This window comes from Opisthocomus hoazin, chromosome 1 (genome assembly GCF_030867145.1).
Source record: "Opisthocomus hoazin isolate bOpiHoa1 chromosome 1, bOpiHoa1.hap1, whole genome shotgun sequence".
Lineage (NCBI taxonomy): Eukaryota > Metazoa > Chordata > Aves > Opisthocomiformes > Opisthocomidae > Opisthocomus > Opisthocomus hoazin.
The window spans coordinates 69,412,716-69,431,307 of record NC_134414.1 but is presented as its reverse complement, the minus strand read 5'-3'; the positions used below and the strand labels follow the sequence as shown (position 1 = coordinate 69,431,307).

General features: G+C 39.2%; 1 protein-coding gene across 5 annotated transcripts in view; it reads right to left on the bottom strand.

The window, feature by feature from the left end:
• MYO16 (myosin XVI) overlaps nucleotides 1-18,592 on the bottom strand; it is a 411,384-nt gene that overhangs the window by 14,265 nt on the left and 378,527 nt on the right. For all 5 annotated transcript variants that reach the window (XM_075424696.1, XM_075424706.1, XM_075424665.1 and 2 more), the window contains 2 exons: nucleotides 15,592-15,750; nucleotides 7,515-7,606 (listed from right to left, as the gene is read on the bottom strand). In XM_075424696.1, the coding sequence (XP_075280811.1) occupies nucleotides 7,515-7,606; nucleotides 15,592-15,750 (251 nt within the window). The remainder of the gene's footprint in view (nucleotides 1-7,514; nucleotides 7,607-15,591; nucleotides 15,751-18,592) is intronic.

Below are 18,592 nucleotides of genomic sequence, written 5' to 3'. Positions count from 1 at the left end.
TATTGTAACTATTGATGAATTTATACTATGCGCTACCTCATAACCATTTAACCTATAAGGACTCTGTTTTTGACTGTAAATCTTCTAAAAATAAAGCCGCACTGTGTTATAAGATCTGATTTTTGTCTGCATGTGACATTACAAGGAGGATTCTTTGACATTACTGTCAAAACAATAAACATAGCACAATTAAGGGGGATAAATTGATTCAGATCAATGATAAATATATAACATTCTATGTCCTCTCTTGGATGTTTACAAAGGCGTTAGTGATTTTTTTATTACACCAGACACGTTTTGCTTCAAAGATGATCGAAGATTACTTCCAGCTAATAGGCAAACACGACAGACATTAACAACGAATGTTGGAGCCCACTGTTTAGAACTGTGACAATGGGCGGGAGGTAGCAACACATTGCGTTCTTGCCTATTCATTTTTTTAACTTTTGAACAGTCAACAAAAGAAGTGATTGGCAACAAATATTAAATCAAGTAGGAACAAAGAAGGCTCTTGGAACTATAATGAATATGTAGCTCTTTCTGAGGGAAGAGACTGCTGAAAGCAATGAGATTTCATGAAATAAGAGCTACGGCTTAAGCTACAATGAAACAATAAATACATTCTTCACGAATATGAAAAGACATTTCCAATTTTTCATTGTCAGATGTTGGCTCCTATATTACTGCAATCTGCCAACCTGCACTACGGGGTTTAAACAAAATAGAAGAGATAAGACTGCACATTTTTTAATATAACAATATGTGAAAAAATAACCACCACTTTTTATCTTACCTCTTTGAGCACGTGGCAGATAAAACATGTTTCAGAAGTGGGTAACCAGAGCCTTATGCCAGGATGTATTGTATGTCTGATATTACTTAACCTACTAGGGTGGCAAGCTGCTTGCTTCTTTCTGTGTTGTTCTGGGAGTATTTTCACAGGATGCTGAATGCATGTGACATCCTCTGATTACAAATAAGCCAACAATCAGCCATTGGAAAGCTAAACTGCAGTGCTTTGCACTTTTTAATGGGAAATTTTCTACCTTTCTTCTCAGATGGCTGAATCTGCAGTAGACTATGGTTCCAAACTAACCTGCATAGAAAGCTACCCTATAAATGTAGGTAGATTATTAGAATTATTTTTATTTTATGGAACATAAAAGATCACATTGATATGTGTAGGAAGATGAATACCATATCTAGAACATCACATAGACTTTCTACCTTTTTACTCCTTAGTCCCTTTCTCTTTTTCCTCCACCACCCTGTGCTTTGTCCTAGGTTCTTTCCCTCCTGTTTTTCTTATCTTCCTTTTAGTTGTTTTTCTCACTTCTCTTTTTTTTTTTCTCTCTGGCTCTTCCTTCTTTCCTTTCTAAATAACCTATTCCATTTTGTTATTCACCTTCTTTCTCAGTCATTTTATTCTTCCTCCAACCTTTCTTCTCTGAATTTAGCGAGTGCCTGTTTTACTCCCCACTCCCACCCCACACACATGCTTATTATCACTCTAGTCTTTAATCTGCCCCTCACTTCCCATCTGTTCATTATCTCCATGTTGCCCATCTCATCCCATTACAGACAGACCATGTTGCTTCTTGCTGCCCACATAAGAAATAAGGAGACTTTCAGCTGGCCTGCTTTACTTCATTGCACTGTATCTTTTGCACACCACATCCCACTTTGTAGTCAATGTTAATAACAACTTTAAAATATTTTTACCAAAACCAAAAAAATATAAATTCATCAATCTGTGAAACAGAAGATGACAGGAATGCTTAGCTTTTGTCTGAGGTGCCAAAGATACAGTCTTGCTTTTGTTGATTCTTTTACATCTTGCTGCCGTTGCTGACATTCCAAAGAACTTCTATATTTCAACAGTCTTTATGCTCTGTCTTTTAAACATACACACTCACAGAATCATAGAATCATTAATGTTGGAAAAGACCTCTAAGGTGTCATCAAGTTCAACCTGATGAGGTTCAACAAAGCCGAATGCATGGTCCTGCACCTGGGGAGGAACAACCTCATGCACCAGTACAGGCTTGGGGTGGACCTGCTGGAGAGCAGCTCTGCGGAGAGGGACCTGGGAGTGCTGGTGGACGACAGGTTGACCATGAGCCAGCAGTGTGCCCCGGCTGCCAAGAAAGCCAATGGGATCCTGGGGTGCATCAAGAGGAGTGTGGCCAGCAGGACGAGGGAGGTTCTCCTTCCCCTCTACTCTGCCCTAGTGAGGCCTCATCTGGAGTACTGTGTCCAGTTCTGGGCTCCCCCGTTCAAGAAAGATGAAGAGCTACTGGAGAGAGTCCAGCGGAGGGCTACGAGGATGATGAGGGGACTGGAACATCTCTGCTACGAGGAGAGGCTGAGGGAACTGGGCTTGTTCAGCCTGAAGAAGAGAAGGTTGCAAGGGGACCTTATAAATGCTTACAAATATCTGCAGGGTGGGTGTCAGGAGCATGGGGCCAAGCTCTTTTCAGTGGTGCCCAGTGACAGGACAAGGGGCAATGGGCACAAACTGAGGCACAGAAAGTTCCGTCTGAACATGAGGAAGAACTTCTTCCCTCTGAGGGTGACGGAGCACTGGAACAGGCTGCCCAGGGAGGTTGTGGAGTCTCCTTCTCTGGAGATATTCAAGACCCTCCTGGACAAGGTCCTGTGCAGCTTGCAGCTTGTAGGTGACCCTGCTTCGGCAGGAGGGTTGGACTAGATGACCCACAGAGGTCCCTTCCAACCCCTACTATTCTGTGATTCTGTGATTGTGTGTTTCTGTCACCCCAACACCACCATGTCTGCTAAACCACGTCCTGAAGTGCCACATGTACATATTTTTTAAACACCTCCAGGGATGGTGACTCAACCACCTCCCTGGGCAGCCTGTTCCAATGCCTGACCACTCTTTCAGTAAAGAAATTTTTCCTAATATCCAGTCTAAACCTCCTCTGATGCAACTTGAGGCCATTGCCCCTCGTCCTATCACTAGTTACCTGGGAGAAGAGACCAACACCTGCCTCACTACAACCTCCTTTCAGGTAGCTGTAGAGAGCAATAAGGTCCTCCCTCAGCCTCCTCTTCTCCAGATTAAACAGCCCCAGTTCCCTCAGATGCTCCTCATAAGACTTGTTCTCCAGACCCTTCACCAGCCTTGTTGCTCTTCTCTCGACATGCTCCAGCACCTCAATGTCTTTCTTGTAGTGAGGGGCCCAAAACTGAACACAGTACTCGAGGTGTGGCCTCACCAGTGCTGAGTACAGGGGCACGATCACCTCCCTACTCCTGCTGGCCACACTATTCCTGATACAAGCCAGGATGCCGAGAACAGAAGAAGCAATAAATACAGTGTGGAGAAGAGAGCCCACTGGACTGGCTAAGGAACTGAGAAATGCTTCATGAAAAAGAAAAAGACCACAGAGGTAATATTTTATAAAGCTTTTTTTATTGTAGAGGAGGTTTTGGGCTTCAGACCCTGCTAAGCAATTTCAATATCTGTGGAGTCTCCAGTATGCTTCGGGATCACTTCCTGGAGTGTGACTGAATAGAAACGACTCTTAGTCATAACACAAATTGCTAATTGTCTAAGCAAGATTATGGCACAAAAAACCAGAAGTACTGTCTCTTCCATTTCAGAACTTTCTTTCCCTCTGGAAGGAAATTATGGGACAAGAAATCAAGACTTCAGATCCAGGCACATTTGGAAGTCCCAAACTGTTTAAAGAAATCACTGAAGCATTTTGAAACAATAAGTGTTTACATAATTTCAAATCAGTAATTTTAAATCAAGTTTGGAAAAGGAACTTTCCTAGCTTTCTTCTGTTCTGGGAGCAAGAGGCGCAGCACAGCTACCAAACAGTTTTGTGTAGCAGTTGAGTTAGCTGCAGCCCTTGCAGATGATGTATTTGGGCTTAGTTGCCAAGAGCAAAGTAGGTTTTCTTGTCAGGGCAGGGCAGATTTGGATATTGTTTCTTGCAGTATCATTTTACTGTAGATTTCTAGTTTACATTTTGAAGATTTCCTTGACTATAATGTTCTGTTTTACAATGAAAGCATAAAACACATGGAAGTTGGCATCTTGGGTTGGTAAAAAGAATACATGTCCCTTTTCTAAAAAACAGTTTCTGAAAGATCTACTAACTAAACAAACTAAAGTGCATGAAACTTCTGGATAACTGATTCTGAGAGCTTTGACCCCCAAATCCATCATTAAGTTTTCATCTTCATTGAGGATGAAGATGATGCTACAGTCTTGTATCAGATGTTATGTTCTTTATGATAACTGTACAGCCACAGAACAATATGAAGAAAAAGGTATTAGTTTAAAAGAAACCATACTTCATTACTCTTCTAAAATCCAAGATTCATTTCTTTGGATGTAAGTTCTTTCCTTTCTGATGAGACAAAAATGACTTTGTTTTTAAGGCTCTCCCTCTTTTTCTAGCAGAAGAAAGAAAATTTGTATTCCATAACTTTCAAAAAAGAAATATTTTGTTAGTATTTCAACAAACGTTTTCAATTTTTGTTCTTTTTCACTCTGATAAAAATTGACCTTTAAACAGTAGCATTTGTGGCCAACAGTGAACTTTGGTTTTTGGGATTTTAGTTTAGAGCTGGTCAGTTAAGTTGCTGAGTTCACGTCTGCGTGGTATTTCATACTTGATAATTGCTTTCAAAAGTGTTTGTTAAAAGTTTGGTCCTTATGATGCATGTTGACAGATATTGAGCTGAAGAATTTGCTCTCTGAAGTGTGTAGGTTTGCAGTGTGCAGGAAGTATCAGGCAGTGATGCAGGTAATTATCACATGATGTGACAACATGATGGTACCATAAGCCACAACGCCTAAACTTCAGTTGAATGTATATGAGCCCTGAGATCCTGTGACAAAAATGAAATTAACTTCTGTCACTTCAGTAAGGAACTGACAGAGAGCTATTAAAAAAGCTCATAAATATTAGAAGTCCCTGAAAGCTAATGGACCAGTTTCCTTTAGCTGAAATGACAGAGTGTCTGCCAAGGAATCCAAGGACCCAGTCTGTGTTTCTCTCTCTAAAGCAATTAGTCAATCAGTACCTTCACAGATCTGTGAAACAATCTGTCCTATTTCATACGTCTGTGCAAGAATTACTTTGCAGCGATAAGGTTACTGCAGTGAAGCCTGGGAAAGACTTTTACAATAGGGTTGTACGCTTTTAGAGTCACCAGCAGCATGCTAAGAAATGTCAAGTGTAATTAAACCCAATCATTTTCAAATATATGCCATGCTTTGGAAATGGCGAGGAATGCTTTATGAAGTTAAGAATAATCAGCCCTGTGAGCAAAGACATTTTTTTAAGATTTTTTTTTTCTTTTTGTGGGAGGAAGATTTTTTTTTCTTTTTCTTTTGGCAACATCATTTTGGAAGATGTTTATTCATTAAGGCAATTGTATCAAAAATCACAGAACTGCAGGTTCCTTCTCTAAACTTGTCACAGTTCTTCTTGAGCTTGCATTTAAGGATTGTCCCTGCATGTAATTCTGAGCGCATGGCACGGAATCTATTTTAAAGATTTGTGAAACACTTTGGCAAAACATCTATTTACTGAAAAGTGACATTTCAAAGTACTGGATTGAAACTGTGTTCAGCTTTTGGCAAGCAGTTTTGAAAAAGTCAAAAATAGAAGTTTGTAAATGGTTAACGACTTGCTTCTAAAATAAAGCATTTAAACACTGCAGACTAATTTCACATAAGGATACAGTTTACAATTGCAAAGATAAGAAGAAGATAATGGCTCACCTATACCCAGTTCATTTTACTCTGCATGCACTTCACTGGTGTAGTAACTTAAACATGGTCCTCCTTGATCCCAGGCAAGCATTTTAGCAACAGAGGTGTAAGGTGCTCCAGGACAGTAGTGTCTCATTGCATGAGGTTTATAACTGGAGCAGTGTCTGGGACTTGGATGTTTCATTCACTAGAGAGGGCTCTTTGGCTGCTCTCACGCCTAGTAAGTGTTTGGTTGATCATCAAAAAATGCAACAGAGAGAACTGAACACATTGCCTCCAGTTATCTTTATAATCCCATATCCTCATCCAGTATACTGATCTGGAGATAGGAGACCTGTAAGTATTTTTTCACAATATGGTCAAAGTACACTTTGAGAATCTGGGAGGTATGGTGATGGCAAAGATTTGTTATTATGTGCAAGATGAGTATGTGCCAGGGCAGCTCTGGCCAGCCTCACTTATGTATCTGAAGAGATTAGTGTACTGCCAAGTGCTGTTTTGGCACAATTTTTCAACTCGGGATAGTTATGCCTGTGCTTTGGACAGTGGGGCAAAAAAACAAAACGTGCAGACTTTTGTGCTAGTTTTCTCACATATTCACTCAGTTAAAACCTGTGGTTTTTTCAAAGTTACACTGAGAATGAATATAATGTTGCAAGTTGATTCCCACTTCTGTTGGAGTCAATGGCCAAACTTCCATTCACCTGGTTAGGGCCAGTCTTTTGTTGTAATGAAATGTCAGCTGTCCCAAGCAGACAACAAGTAGCTTTTAAATGTGATAAAGCACTTCCCTTGCCTTCTGGTAAAACAGTTTGGAAACTGTACCATTGGTTAATGAGAGGTTTCTGTTGAGGAAATTCCTCTCAGCTCCAACATACTTTCTCTTGGGACAATATCTGGCTTTACTGCAAATTTCCTACAGTCATTTCAAATAAAATAAATGACTCAGGACTACCCTTTTTGAAAAGTGTACTGAAGACATCAAGCCAACAGGGGAATACTTTAATGCCATTTAAGTGAAATAAAATAAAATTTCTTGAATGCCTTCATGCCTGAACTGGATACTTAGAAAGTAAAGTTTTTCACATTATGTATAAAATGCTGAAGAAAAGAATGAAGAAAATATATTATGACAAGTTTTATTCCTTTTTGTTCACTTAATGCACATCAAACATAATTCAGTGCTGTTATTTTAAAGTGACATTAACTAAACACTAATTTTTAAAGAACGAAAGTGCAAGGGTCACACTACCTCAGTATTTATTGTTGGTTTAATTGATAGATATATTGATTTTAATTTTTACTTATTGCTATTTGTACAAAACCAGCAAAGACCACTTTTAAAGTATTCACTGTTTTTATGTACAAAAGGATGATATAATTATGCATTTATTCCTGTGAGGTTCATTATCATGCAGCCCTTTCTGGTATGAACGAATATCTTGAGAGAGATAACATCTTGGTCCTCTCAGGGTGAAGTGACATATTTCCTGCCTGAAAATAGCTTCTTCACGACCGGCAACAATGAAGTTTCACAAACTTTGAACTCTACTGTGAGAACCTTTCAGGATGATTATCCTCCCAGAAAAAAAAATTAAGAGGAAATTCACTATTGTCCTCAGCTCAGTAGAAACCTGTAACAGAAGTCTGCATTTTTGAATGCCAACACACAAATTTGAATCAAGACATCTTTCAACATCCAGCTACTATGATTTTTTTTAACTGGTTCTAGTTGACTGTCAAATGAAATATTTACCTGACTAGTGTGGCTCTCCCTATGTCTTTGAAACGATGAGCCTGCCGTAGTGCTGGCTGACAGTCTTGAGTATTCATTTTCCTCCGGTAAACCTAAAACAGAACAATACTAATTTATAATTTGACATTTATGCATTGGCTGATTTCAGCATGAGATTAAAAAGATCTTGACATGTTTTAGTAAAAAAGAAAAAAAAATCACACTTTTGCCTGGATATTTACTATTTCTGCACTTACTGAAACTGGAACAATTACTGTTTACCAAGTATGAATAGCTTCATAGGTATGCATGCTGGTTTACAGAAGGAGCAGTTGTACTGAAAGAGCCTACAAATAACACATTATCTATATACTGGCCAGGGATTCCTCCTGCAATGCGGAAATCCCTGGCTCCTCTTCCCCTGGCTCCTTTTCATCGCAATGCACAGGCAATGGAAAACAAGCCTGCGGTCTGCTCGCAAATTAATGTCTCTAGGTCACATGAAGGGGAAGTCAATGGTAGGTCAAGGACTTAGAACTTCATCTCCCCAGTACAGAGTTTTTGGTAATTCTTGTACTTATTGTGCACTCTCCATGTGGGAATCAGCTGCCCAAAATCTAGTTGTGTAAAAACCAGTCATCCAGTGTAAAGGAGCCAGGTAGTCTCCCTCTGTAGTCAAAAGAAACAAACGCTTCTGCACAGTGATCCTCGAGCGAGGCTCACTGCCGGTGCTTCCCCATCGCTTCTGCCGGAGTGGGACGAGCATTCACGTAGTGCTACAGAGCATCTGAAAGGCAGGATGAGGGGAAGCAGAGGCAGATGCAGAAACACAGTGAGTCCACAATAGGTGTTATTAAGCCCCTCACAAACTAAAATCACAGACACCATGGTAGGGCTGCTATCCAGGAACTGTTGCTTTGTATAGCATATATTTCAAATTTTCATGCTACTATGGCATCCATAAACAGCATACCACTACTCCTTCTTTAGTCAACTGACCAGAGCCAGCCACCACAAGGATTCATCCCTGCTAAGATATATATAAGTTGAATTGTTCTTATTAGATCATCTGAGATTTACTAATTAGAAATTGATAACATCTAATATCTCAAGTATTTGCTTAGACTAGGCATCTACCTTTTGTGTGGCTAAAACTAAGTTAGGTTATTCTGGGCCAACATACGTAACATATAAGAGCAAATGAGGCAATCCCTATTCTTTGCATATTATACACAACATACAGAGAATCATAATGGAAATCATTAAAAGTTCAAATGCAATGAATCCTATACTACTTATGGGATTATGTACTGCACTAGATCTAGGTCTGCTTCAAGTTCATGTGTAGTTTCTTGTGCAATCTCATAACTGGCATAGAAACACACTGAAATATGCTTATCTTCCAACCTGCTATTTGCAGTATTAAAAGTGTTTTTTTAATTTTTGCATTTTAATAAATGAGCATTAACTCATACATGGTTACTGTTTTATGATTTAATCATGAAAATATAAATGCATGAATAATCCCATAAAATAGCCTGACTTTGTGAGAGAAATAAAACAAGAATTTTAAAGAGAAGGAATAATCCTTATTCCTTTTTGGCCTCTCTACTCTGCTTTTAGTTTTCCCTTGTAATGGTGCATCTCCATAGCTTTGTAACTAGGGACAGTTGGGTTTTTTTAATTTGTTCTTCCGAATGAAGCTTGTGTAAAGTATTCATAAATATGGATTTTTTCCTACAGCTTCAAATGATCTGGACTTCTTTTGGACGCACACTGGCAGTGAAGAAGGTAAAACCCCTGCTTGCAGCTCAGGCGCCAGGTCAAATCTTGTGACAATCCAGCATTTTCAGTCCTTTTCTGCCTGGTGCAGAGAGGAAGCCTGACCCTGTTCTCTCAGTGATTTGAACTATGTGTTGTTTTAAGGTAGAGTTAACACTTTTTGAAGCTGGTCCATGATATATTAGGTATGTACTGGGGCAAGGTCTGATATTCCAGGTCTCCAGTATAACTAGGCTTGTAAAATATATTTAAGTTACCATCATTCATTTCTTATCTATATTAAATACCTGGTCCTTCAACTTAAAATTCTCCCTCAGCAAAATCATATAATTTTGTACATATGAAATGATTGAAATAAATAAATTTCCCTCAAAAAAATCCAGTTTTTGTCAGCACAAAACAAATCCCATTTTTTCAAATGATTTCCTGAACTAATAATTTATTCGCATGGATTCATTTTGGATACATATCAAATAAAATAAAAAATTATGCACATTTTAGTGCAAAATACCTTTTTAAAGTAGGCGTTATTCATTTAATTCATGTAAAACATACAATGTAAAATACTTGTGTGTTTCTAGTCCACCATAAATGAATGAGAATACTTTACTAGGCCAACAGCATGTTTTGAAAAAGATATTGCTTTTGCACTATATTAATACACTTTAGGATCTATCGTTCATGACAGCCTTGAGCTAAGAATAAGGTTATCAATGATTTTCTGTTTATGTCCATGAAAGCACTTTGATAAGAGGTCTTATCAAATCAGTAAAGTTTCCATGTACAGCAACAGTACGTCATCACAGACATGGCAAGCAGAGGCTTGGTGGGGTTTGGAAAGATAAATGGAGTAGCTGATTACACTCTGAGAGTTTTCCTTTGCGTACACCTAAGTAAATATTAGGATACCACAGCTGTGCACTGAATAAGACCTTGCTTAATTCAGCACAAGGGTGGAAGCATCAGTTTAGCAGGGGCAGGAGCAGAACTACAAGAATGTAAGTTAACTGAGGGTTCAGGCTGGAGCAAGAATCATACCATGTGAACTAGGCTTTCTTACAACTATTATCAAGCTAGCAAAAGTAATTCTATTTTGGCAATTTTTTGGCAAAATTATGCTTGCTAACATTACTACTGCAACTATATGTGGTGGTGAAAATGATGGCAAGGAATATGATTCAATCAATAAACTCTAACTGAAGACGTTATATGAAACAAATGCATTCAATTTTTTTCACATAATCAAGAATACATCCTTGTCCCAAGCAATAGCTGTATTCAAACTAGAAACCCAATCCTTTACTCGCCCCCTGTAATGCATTTTCTGTATTGCTTCAAAGGAAGATCCCACACTCGATCCCTGATGTTCTTCCTATACTTCCTATTTCCCATTTTTGCCCTGTTCTTAGATACCCCTCTTAGGATCCTTCAGATAAATTGCTTGCATCTCAGATATTGAGGTCTAGATCCCTGGACTTCTACAGGTGGTTCTGTGGTTCCAGAGAACCTCCATTTTCATAGCCTCTGCTACCCCGAACTGGAGACCCTGCACCTCCTGCCTTCCAACATCCATATTTGCAAAACAACAGCAACACCACAACAGCAACACCAACGTCCCTTTTCTGTCAGGTTATCTGCTATGACACCTCTCCCATTCTGTGACTTGTTGCCTGATGCGCTTAGATCTGGTGGTAAGTTTCGAGAGACTATATAGCAGACTGTAGCCCACAGGTGACCTGCTAAGACAGAATTGCTACGTTCTTGACAGCTTGACAAGACTAGTCTCCTTATCCAAATAACAATAATAATAATAATAATAATAATAATAATAACAACAACAACAACAACAACAACCTTACAGCAGCCTTCCGATACCTGAAGGGGGCCTACAAAAGAGCTGGAGAGGGCATGTAGTGATAAGAAAAGGGGCAGTGACTTCATGCTGAAAGGGTAGATTTAAATTAGATATAAGGAAGAGAGCGTGTCCAGAGGAAGGTCACAAAAATAATCAGAGGGATGGAGCACCTCTCCTATGAGGAAAGGCTGAGAGAGTTGGGGCTGTTCAGCCTGGAGAAGAGAAGGCTCCAGGGAGAACTTACTGCAGCCTTCCAGTGCTTAAAGGAGGCTTATGTGAAAGGTGAGGACAATTTTTTTAGTAGGGCCTGTTGCAATAGGACAAGGGGGAATGGTTTTAAGCGAGAGTAAATATAGACTGGATACAAGGAAGAAATTTTTTACAATGAGGGTGGTGAGACACTGGCACAGGTTGCCCAGAGAGGTGTTAGATGTCCCATCCCTGCAAACATTCAAGGCCAGGTTGGATGGGGCTTTGAGCAATCTAATCTAGTTGAGGATGTCCCCGCTCATTGCAGATTGGTTGGACTAAATGACCTTTAAAGGTCCCCTCCAACCCAAACTGTTCTATGATTCTATGATCTACATAAACTATACAGTGACTCCACTCATACAGATCTCCACACCCAAGCAGTGGACCTCAGTCGTAACTAAAGAGAAGAGGAATAACAAGAAAGGCTTCCTTCGAGGGACAGCAGTGTGCCAACAGAGCTGGGTGAACAGGACAGGGCAAAGTGCATGTCTGTACAACCGTTAGGCACAGTCCAGCATGATGTTCCTTCGGTCCAAGAGGGCTGTCTCCTCTATACAATACCTACTCTAAGTTTCACTTGGGTTACACAGAGTGAGTACCTCTACAACACACTCCACTGGGGGTAAAGAACTGTCAGGTATATGGGGAATTTCTCCTTTTCACTAACTAAATGTTAGGTCACCTCTGTCACTTATTGTAAGTTGTCATATTTAAACATTTCACTTCATGATTAAACATTCCTTTATATCCTATCAGGCACTAGTTGGAAATAACAGCAAATTTTAGTAAACTTTTACCTGCAGTGTTTGAGTGTGTCCCACCAGAGGATCTGCTGTTTTAGGTGATTTAGGATCACAACTTACAGCATTGTAACATAAAGGGTTATTATAGGCGTTCTGACTACTCTTTGTGTTTGGACAAGAAATAGCAAAAAAGCTCTTTAGTTCAGACTAAAAACTCTGGTGGGTGTAGAAGATTTGTGGCAGAAAAGTCACAGTTTGATAGCACAGAGCTGTAAAAAGCTGTTATTCCTAATATTAAACTAAAGAAGAAGAGGGTTATATCATATAAAATGAAAAAGCAACCTCTATTAAAATTCTGAACTAACAGCAGTGCCAGAAATTAAACTCAGTTTCTGAAAGCAATACAGCATTAATCTGTTTGGTGGCTGAGCCAGACAGATTTTTAGCTGCTTAGTAATGGTTTTCTAAAGAATTCATCAGGTTATAAGCAGGATTAACATCTTGGTCAAAATGATTATTCTTGTGACCACAGTGACTTGAAGTTTCACGATGATTCAGAGAAGTGGTGCTGACACTTCATTCATGACAGCAAAAGACTAGCCTTATTTAAGAAATTGCTTCTGTATTAACTCATATAAGTAATGTATGAATCCAGACTTTAGTTCTATCAGTGGAAAGTAGATTATATAGTTGCACTGTGTAACTGTGGGAAGCAGATTACTCTATATTCAAGAATTTTGTAATCTCAGTATCAACTATTTAATACTGCATTTCAGGTTTTATTTTCCTCAAAGCTAGAGGAGCTTGGTATACTGTAACAAAGAAAATAAGAAGTATTCTACATGGAAACATCTCATGGTGCATTCTCAAATATCAGTATTGCCTAGATATATCCAACAAGACAGATTTCAAAATCATGAAGAAGTTAACGTTGAATCCTGGAAGGATTTTTTTCCAAGGCAAACTGGCAAACTGGTTTTGAATTCATGTGATCAGAGTACACCAAATTTGTCCATATTGTTAACTCTTTCAATTAAGTCTGTCTGGAAAACTAGCATTCTGTATCACAAAATTTATAATCTGATTTCTCTCTGCATCAGGGTAAAACCAAAGCTTGCATCATTTCTATAACAGTCTGATTGGCATAACATAGATGTGAACTTTGAAATAACACAAATCATGCTAATTCCTTACCCAGAGGGATACTGACAGACCTAAAGAGTGTTTTTCTCTACTACTAGTATACAGTGAATATCAAAACAATTCTTTACAAAAGTTGCATGAAAACTGGGAACCTTCCATGAAAAGTTTGGGTTTGATGAATCAGTGTTTTTTCACGGAAAAAATATCTAACTGGAAAATTCCATTGCACGACATTACACCTTAGTTTATGCATAGTAGATACTGTATATTATCAATATGAACAGCCCTGACTACTAGTGGTTGCAAACACACTAATAAAAACTTCACACATACAATTGCAAGCACCCATCTCACCGATTAGTTGGCCTTTTACTCAAGCAATGACTAAATACTTTTACTAACTTAACTATAATCTTCACAAATGATAAACTTTAAACATAATTTTGTTTCTAAGCTGAAAGAAACTCAGCTCTTGTGATCAAACTCCCAGTTAAGGGGTTCGGGGATAAAACGGTTGCTCTTATAAAAAGCTGATCTCCCACAGGCTCCATTAGGATATCCATTAGGATATTCCACAGGAAGTTCCGTCTGAACATGAGGAAGAACTTCTTCACTCTGAGGGTGACGGAGCACTGGAACAGGCTGCCCAGGGAAGCTGTGGAGTCTCCTTCTCTGGAGATATTCAAGACCTGCCTGGACGTGGTCCTATAAATCCTATAAATCCTATAAAGGAATCAAAGACTTGGTCTACCCACAGTTTTTCCGTTAATTGAATAGTCTGACTGTTATACATACTGAAAATATGCCCCCCTCCTTCTCAAATTATTATATTGATACAAATGGGGACATGGCTGTAATGGACAAAGATGCCTTTTTCTTCTGTCACACTGTGTTCTGGTTCCACACAGGACTGAATGCACCTTTACACTGGTGTCACTTCTCAGACCGGATGAGTTTTCTGCTTTGATTATCAGAGAGAGCAGGAAGAATTATTTTGGCCAAGCACTGCAGAATCTGGAGAACAGGTTTTCTTGAAAAGAAAGGAATTATTTGATCTTGAAATGTTCCATTTTGATAATAAAGCTTGATTTTTCATTTCAAAACATTGCATATTAAGCAGATCTCACCTTTTTTTCGAAAAAAAAGGATAGCATATTTGGAAAACATAATGCAGTATTTCAGTTAAGCTAATATTTTTTCGTTTTCATTTTTACAGTAAAGGTTATGCAACTGTTCTGCTTACACAAACCATATTCAGATTTAAGTTTTCACAACGAAGATAATTGTATCCTAGTGCTATGCAAGTAGTTGGACATCTGCTTCTCCACATTCCATCACAATAAATACTTTCCATTTGTCTTGTGTCTATAAGGGCTACGAGTATGATGAGGGGACTGGAGCATCTCTCCTATAAGGAAAGGCTGAGGGAGCTGGGCTTGTTCAGCCTGAAGAAGACAAGGCTGAGAGGGCACCTTCTAAATGCTTCTAAATATCTGAAGGGTGGGTGTCAGGAGGACGGGGCCAGACTCTTTTCAGTGGTACCCAGCGACAAGACAAGGGGTAATGGGCACAAACTGAAGCACAGGAAGTTCCATCTGAACATGAGGAAGAACTTCTTCCCTCTGAGGGTGACAGAGCACTGGAACAGGCTGCCCAGGGAAGCTGTGGAGTCTCCTTCTCTGGAGATATTCAAGACCTGCCTGGACGTGGTCCTGTGCAGCCTGCTGTAGGTGACCCTGCTTCGGCAGGGGGGTTGGACTAGATGACCCACAGAGGTCCCTTCCAAACCCTAACATTCTGTGATTCTGTGATTATTCATACTTGTGTATTTGTATTGCGTGATTTTATGTAGTACTGGTTTTATATCTTCAGGATTTATGCTTTTAGGACCTTGAAAGATTTCATTCTTTCTGTCACTGTTCTTGCACCATTTTGAACATCTTGTTGCAACGATAAACCATTTGTCATTCACTAGTAAGGCACCTGTAGCAAAGGGAGATCCTGATTTTCCATTTTCTGTCCCATTTGTATTGATTATAGGATCAAAAATCTCAAGTCTCAGTACACCGTGCCTCAGGCTGCTTATAGACTTTGAGCTGAGCTAATTACAAATTCCTCAGCAGAGGCTGTTTTATTTTCTTCACATTCAGCTTTTATTGAAGAGGGGCTTATCAGTTCACACATACAAAGTTAAGCCAGTTCCAGAAACACAGATATTTCACAACTCAGAAGATTCCAGCTTGACTATATTTTAAAAAGCTCATTCAGGGAAACAATTCAGCAATTTTATGTTAGAAGAGCTTTGGGATTAAAAGCTGCTTACCATTTGATACTGAATTTCCGTTTTCAGCAGTCACAGAACTGGACAGTGGATTAGATGACTGAGTTCCATGGTTATTTGCATTTTTATCCTGGGTTTCTGATCCAGTATCTGATGTATTTAGATCTTCCCTGCTCCTCAAGTTCAGATTAGTTTCACCACCTGACACAAACAGAGAAAAAGCTTGTCAGCCTCCTATTAGCTAGTGGATTTCATATATAATTAGTAAAAACTAACATACAGAAACAAAACTACCTTATCAAATTAATTTAATTAATCACTAAATTTACAAGTCCAGCGACAAATGTGGAAGGTTTAAGTCTACGATTTTGCAAGGTTTTCCTTTTTTCACTAGTATCCCACTTGTAGCCATTTAAAGTTCTTGGCAGTGAAAGGCATTAACAAAATTTAATTTGTACTCTTTTTTTCACACAAATATCATCTGACTAAACTCAACAAATGATTGTATTGCCTCTGTTTAAGATTCCATTCCATTTCACCTGAGTTCATATACCACTGTCATCACTGCAATGCCTTTCACCATTGCATTAGGTGATACTAGTAACAGCTATAACACGGGCTCATTTTTCTCTTACCTCCTCCCACAAGAAATGAAATGGCTTTTGATATGAAACCATTTGTAGCAAGATTCCTCCCAGCAGAACCTCCCCATGGGCATTATTTACCCTGCCTCAGGGCTTTCCAGCCATCAATTGTCATTTTCTACAAATGTCCAGGTTTTCATGTCATAGCCTTTTAGTTAAATTTCTTCCAGACATCAAGATGAGGCCTGATCCTGTAGGAGTTCCCAAGCTATGTACAACGCACAGGCATTTCTCCAAAGAGAAGGTCAAATCCATTCTCTTCTTCCCCCTCTGACCAGTGGCACATCTGCACAGAGCAGAACAGCTCACAGCAAAGTGCCTGGAGCTGGCTCTGAGCTTGCCTGGCTTTGTCAGCCCAGTGCGATGCAAGAAACGGGGCTCAGGCATCGGCTGTGCCCGAGCGGTGCTCCTCGCCGGAGTTCAGGGGCCTGAAGCAGGTTCGGAGCTGGGAGACAAGACCGTGAATGGACAGGGATGGTAGGAGGGACTCCCACCGCAAGTCTGGTATCCCTGGCTATCCCACTCCACCCCTGTGGGGCAGGGCTGATGAGGCTGTAGGACGTGCTGTGCTGGCAAGGCAGTGCATTTTGTGATGGATTTCTCTCTCTTTTCTGTGCTTCTCTTTACTTATGGTGAACATATATATACATACACTCTTTCCTTGCCATAATCAGGTTTGTTTCATGGAAGACAAAGCCGAATATGGTTTTCTTTCTGTTTAGCTCTATTTCAATTTTTCCAACTCTTTCCACCCCCTCTGAGAGCTGGCCGTAGCTACAGGGCTGACATATTATGGCTGACCTGGGTGCAGAGGCCCTCATTTAGCACTCTGAAATGGAAATTTTTCTCCTATGACAGCTCTCAAAAAGGTATTCCTTGATTTTGGTTGTATCTATTTAAGCTTTGTCATAACAACAGCAACAACAAATGGAGGTCAAAAGACTAGCTGTTAACACCAACATCACAGCATTCATCCATACTTCTAATGACATCCTCAGCTCTCCCAAAGATATGATATATTCTTAAAAGTCTTGAGCACATGAGCATTTTTCAAGGCGACAGGAAAATAACTTTTTTCACCAGGTAACAGATACTTTACCTGCAGATTTTCAAACTTAATGTTGACTCCATGGTCGATTTTTAATTTTTATGCCTGAACCGAAAAAAACCCATCTGGTTTACAAAGTAGCACCATTTTAAAAATGAATTAATGAAATGAAAACTTTATATCAATTCTGGTTAACTTGAAATCTTTCATTTCATTAAAAAGGGCTTTCTTAGTTTTGTTTAACTTTCAGTTATCTAACTCTGAATGTTCCTTAACATTTCCTCTTCTAAGAAAAGAGCTGTCTTGAAAAGCCAAAAAGTTCATTTCCAAGCTGTCAGAATAAAACATTTCAATGTTTTTTTTTTTTTGCTCTCTCCCTTGTCCTCATTCCCTGATCGTTATTTTTTGCCAGATCTGACTGGAGCATTTCAGTGGCACTGTTTCATAAACTGCGTGTTTAGGCAAATGTGCTATGCATTGAAAAAATTAGGCCAGCTCTACCCATAGTAACTGACTTAGGAGAGGCAGTCGAACCAGAGTCTGAGCTGGAAAATGTATACAGTACAATTACAAGAGCATGCCTGATTTAGCTTTTGTACAAGCAAGTCGACCGCAAAATGCATCTTTGCAGCTCATATTAAATTTTTCTGAGAAGGAAACGTCACTTTCAGATGCTAATAGTCAGTGCACTTGCCTACAGATCATAATCCACCTACATAATTATTGTGCCACCTTTTACATAAAGAGTCTCGGGGGAAGCGGCTGGGACTCTTATTTTTCTTGATATCCACAAGATTTATTGATTTGCCTGACATCTGCAATTTGTTTGAGAATGTGCAAGACTTTTTCTTGCATTCCTATTTGCAAAAGCCTCTTGTTTCACAGGTACATTGATATCTTTTCATGGCATTCATGAAGGGCTCTTGGAAAAAAAAAGTTATCTTTTCTCCTTTATATCTGTAAGATGAAATACTACAATGAATTGTGGATAGCTACTATTGAGCTAAAATATCATCCTAAACTGGCAGAAACAAGTAGTGGACAGATATGCAGCGCATCTTTTGGGACAACCATCTAGATAGAGATCTGTCATCCCATTTGCTCTATTCAGTCCTTGTAAGAAATGCACACCTTTAGTTTCTAGATAGAAGACTGCATAGAGAAAATATATTCACAGTGCCTTAATTAATCTTGGGGGTGGGAAAGAAGCCTATATTTTGTTTCAAAATAATCTGGTTTATATAAAGGTACTTGTACTAATTTTCTATATATAGGTATCCTCAGCTTCTCGTTGGAGCAGGTTCATGTGAGTCTACGGAAAAAGTGTAACTGCGCATGTTGGCTAACTTCT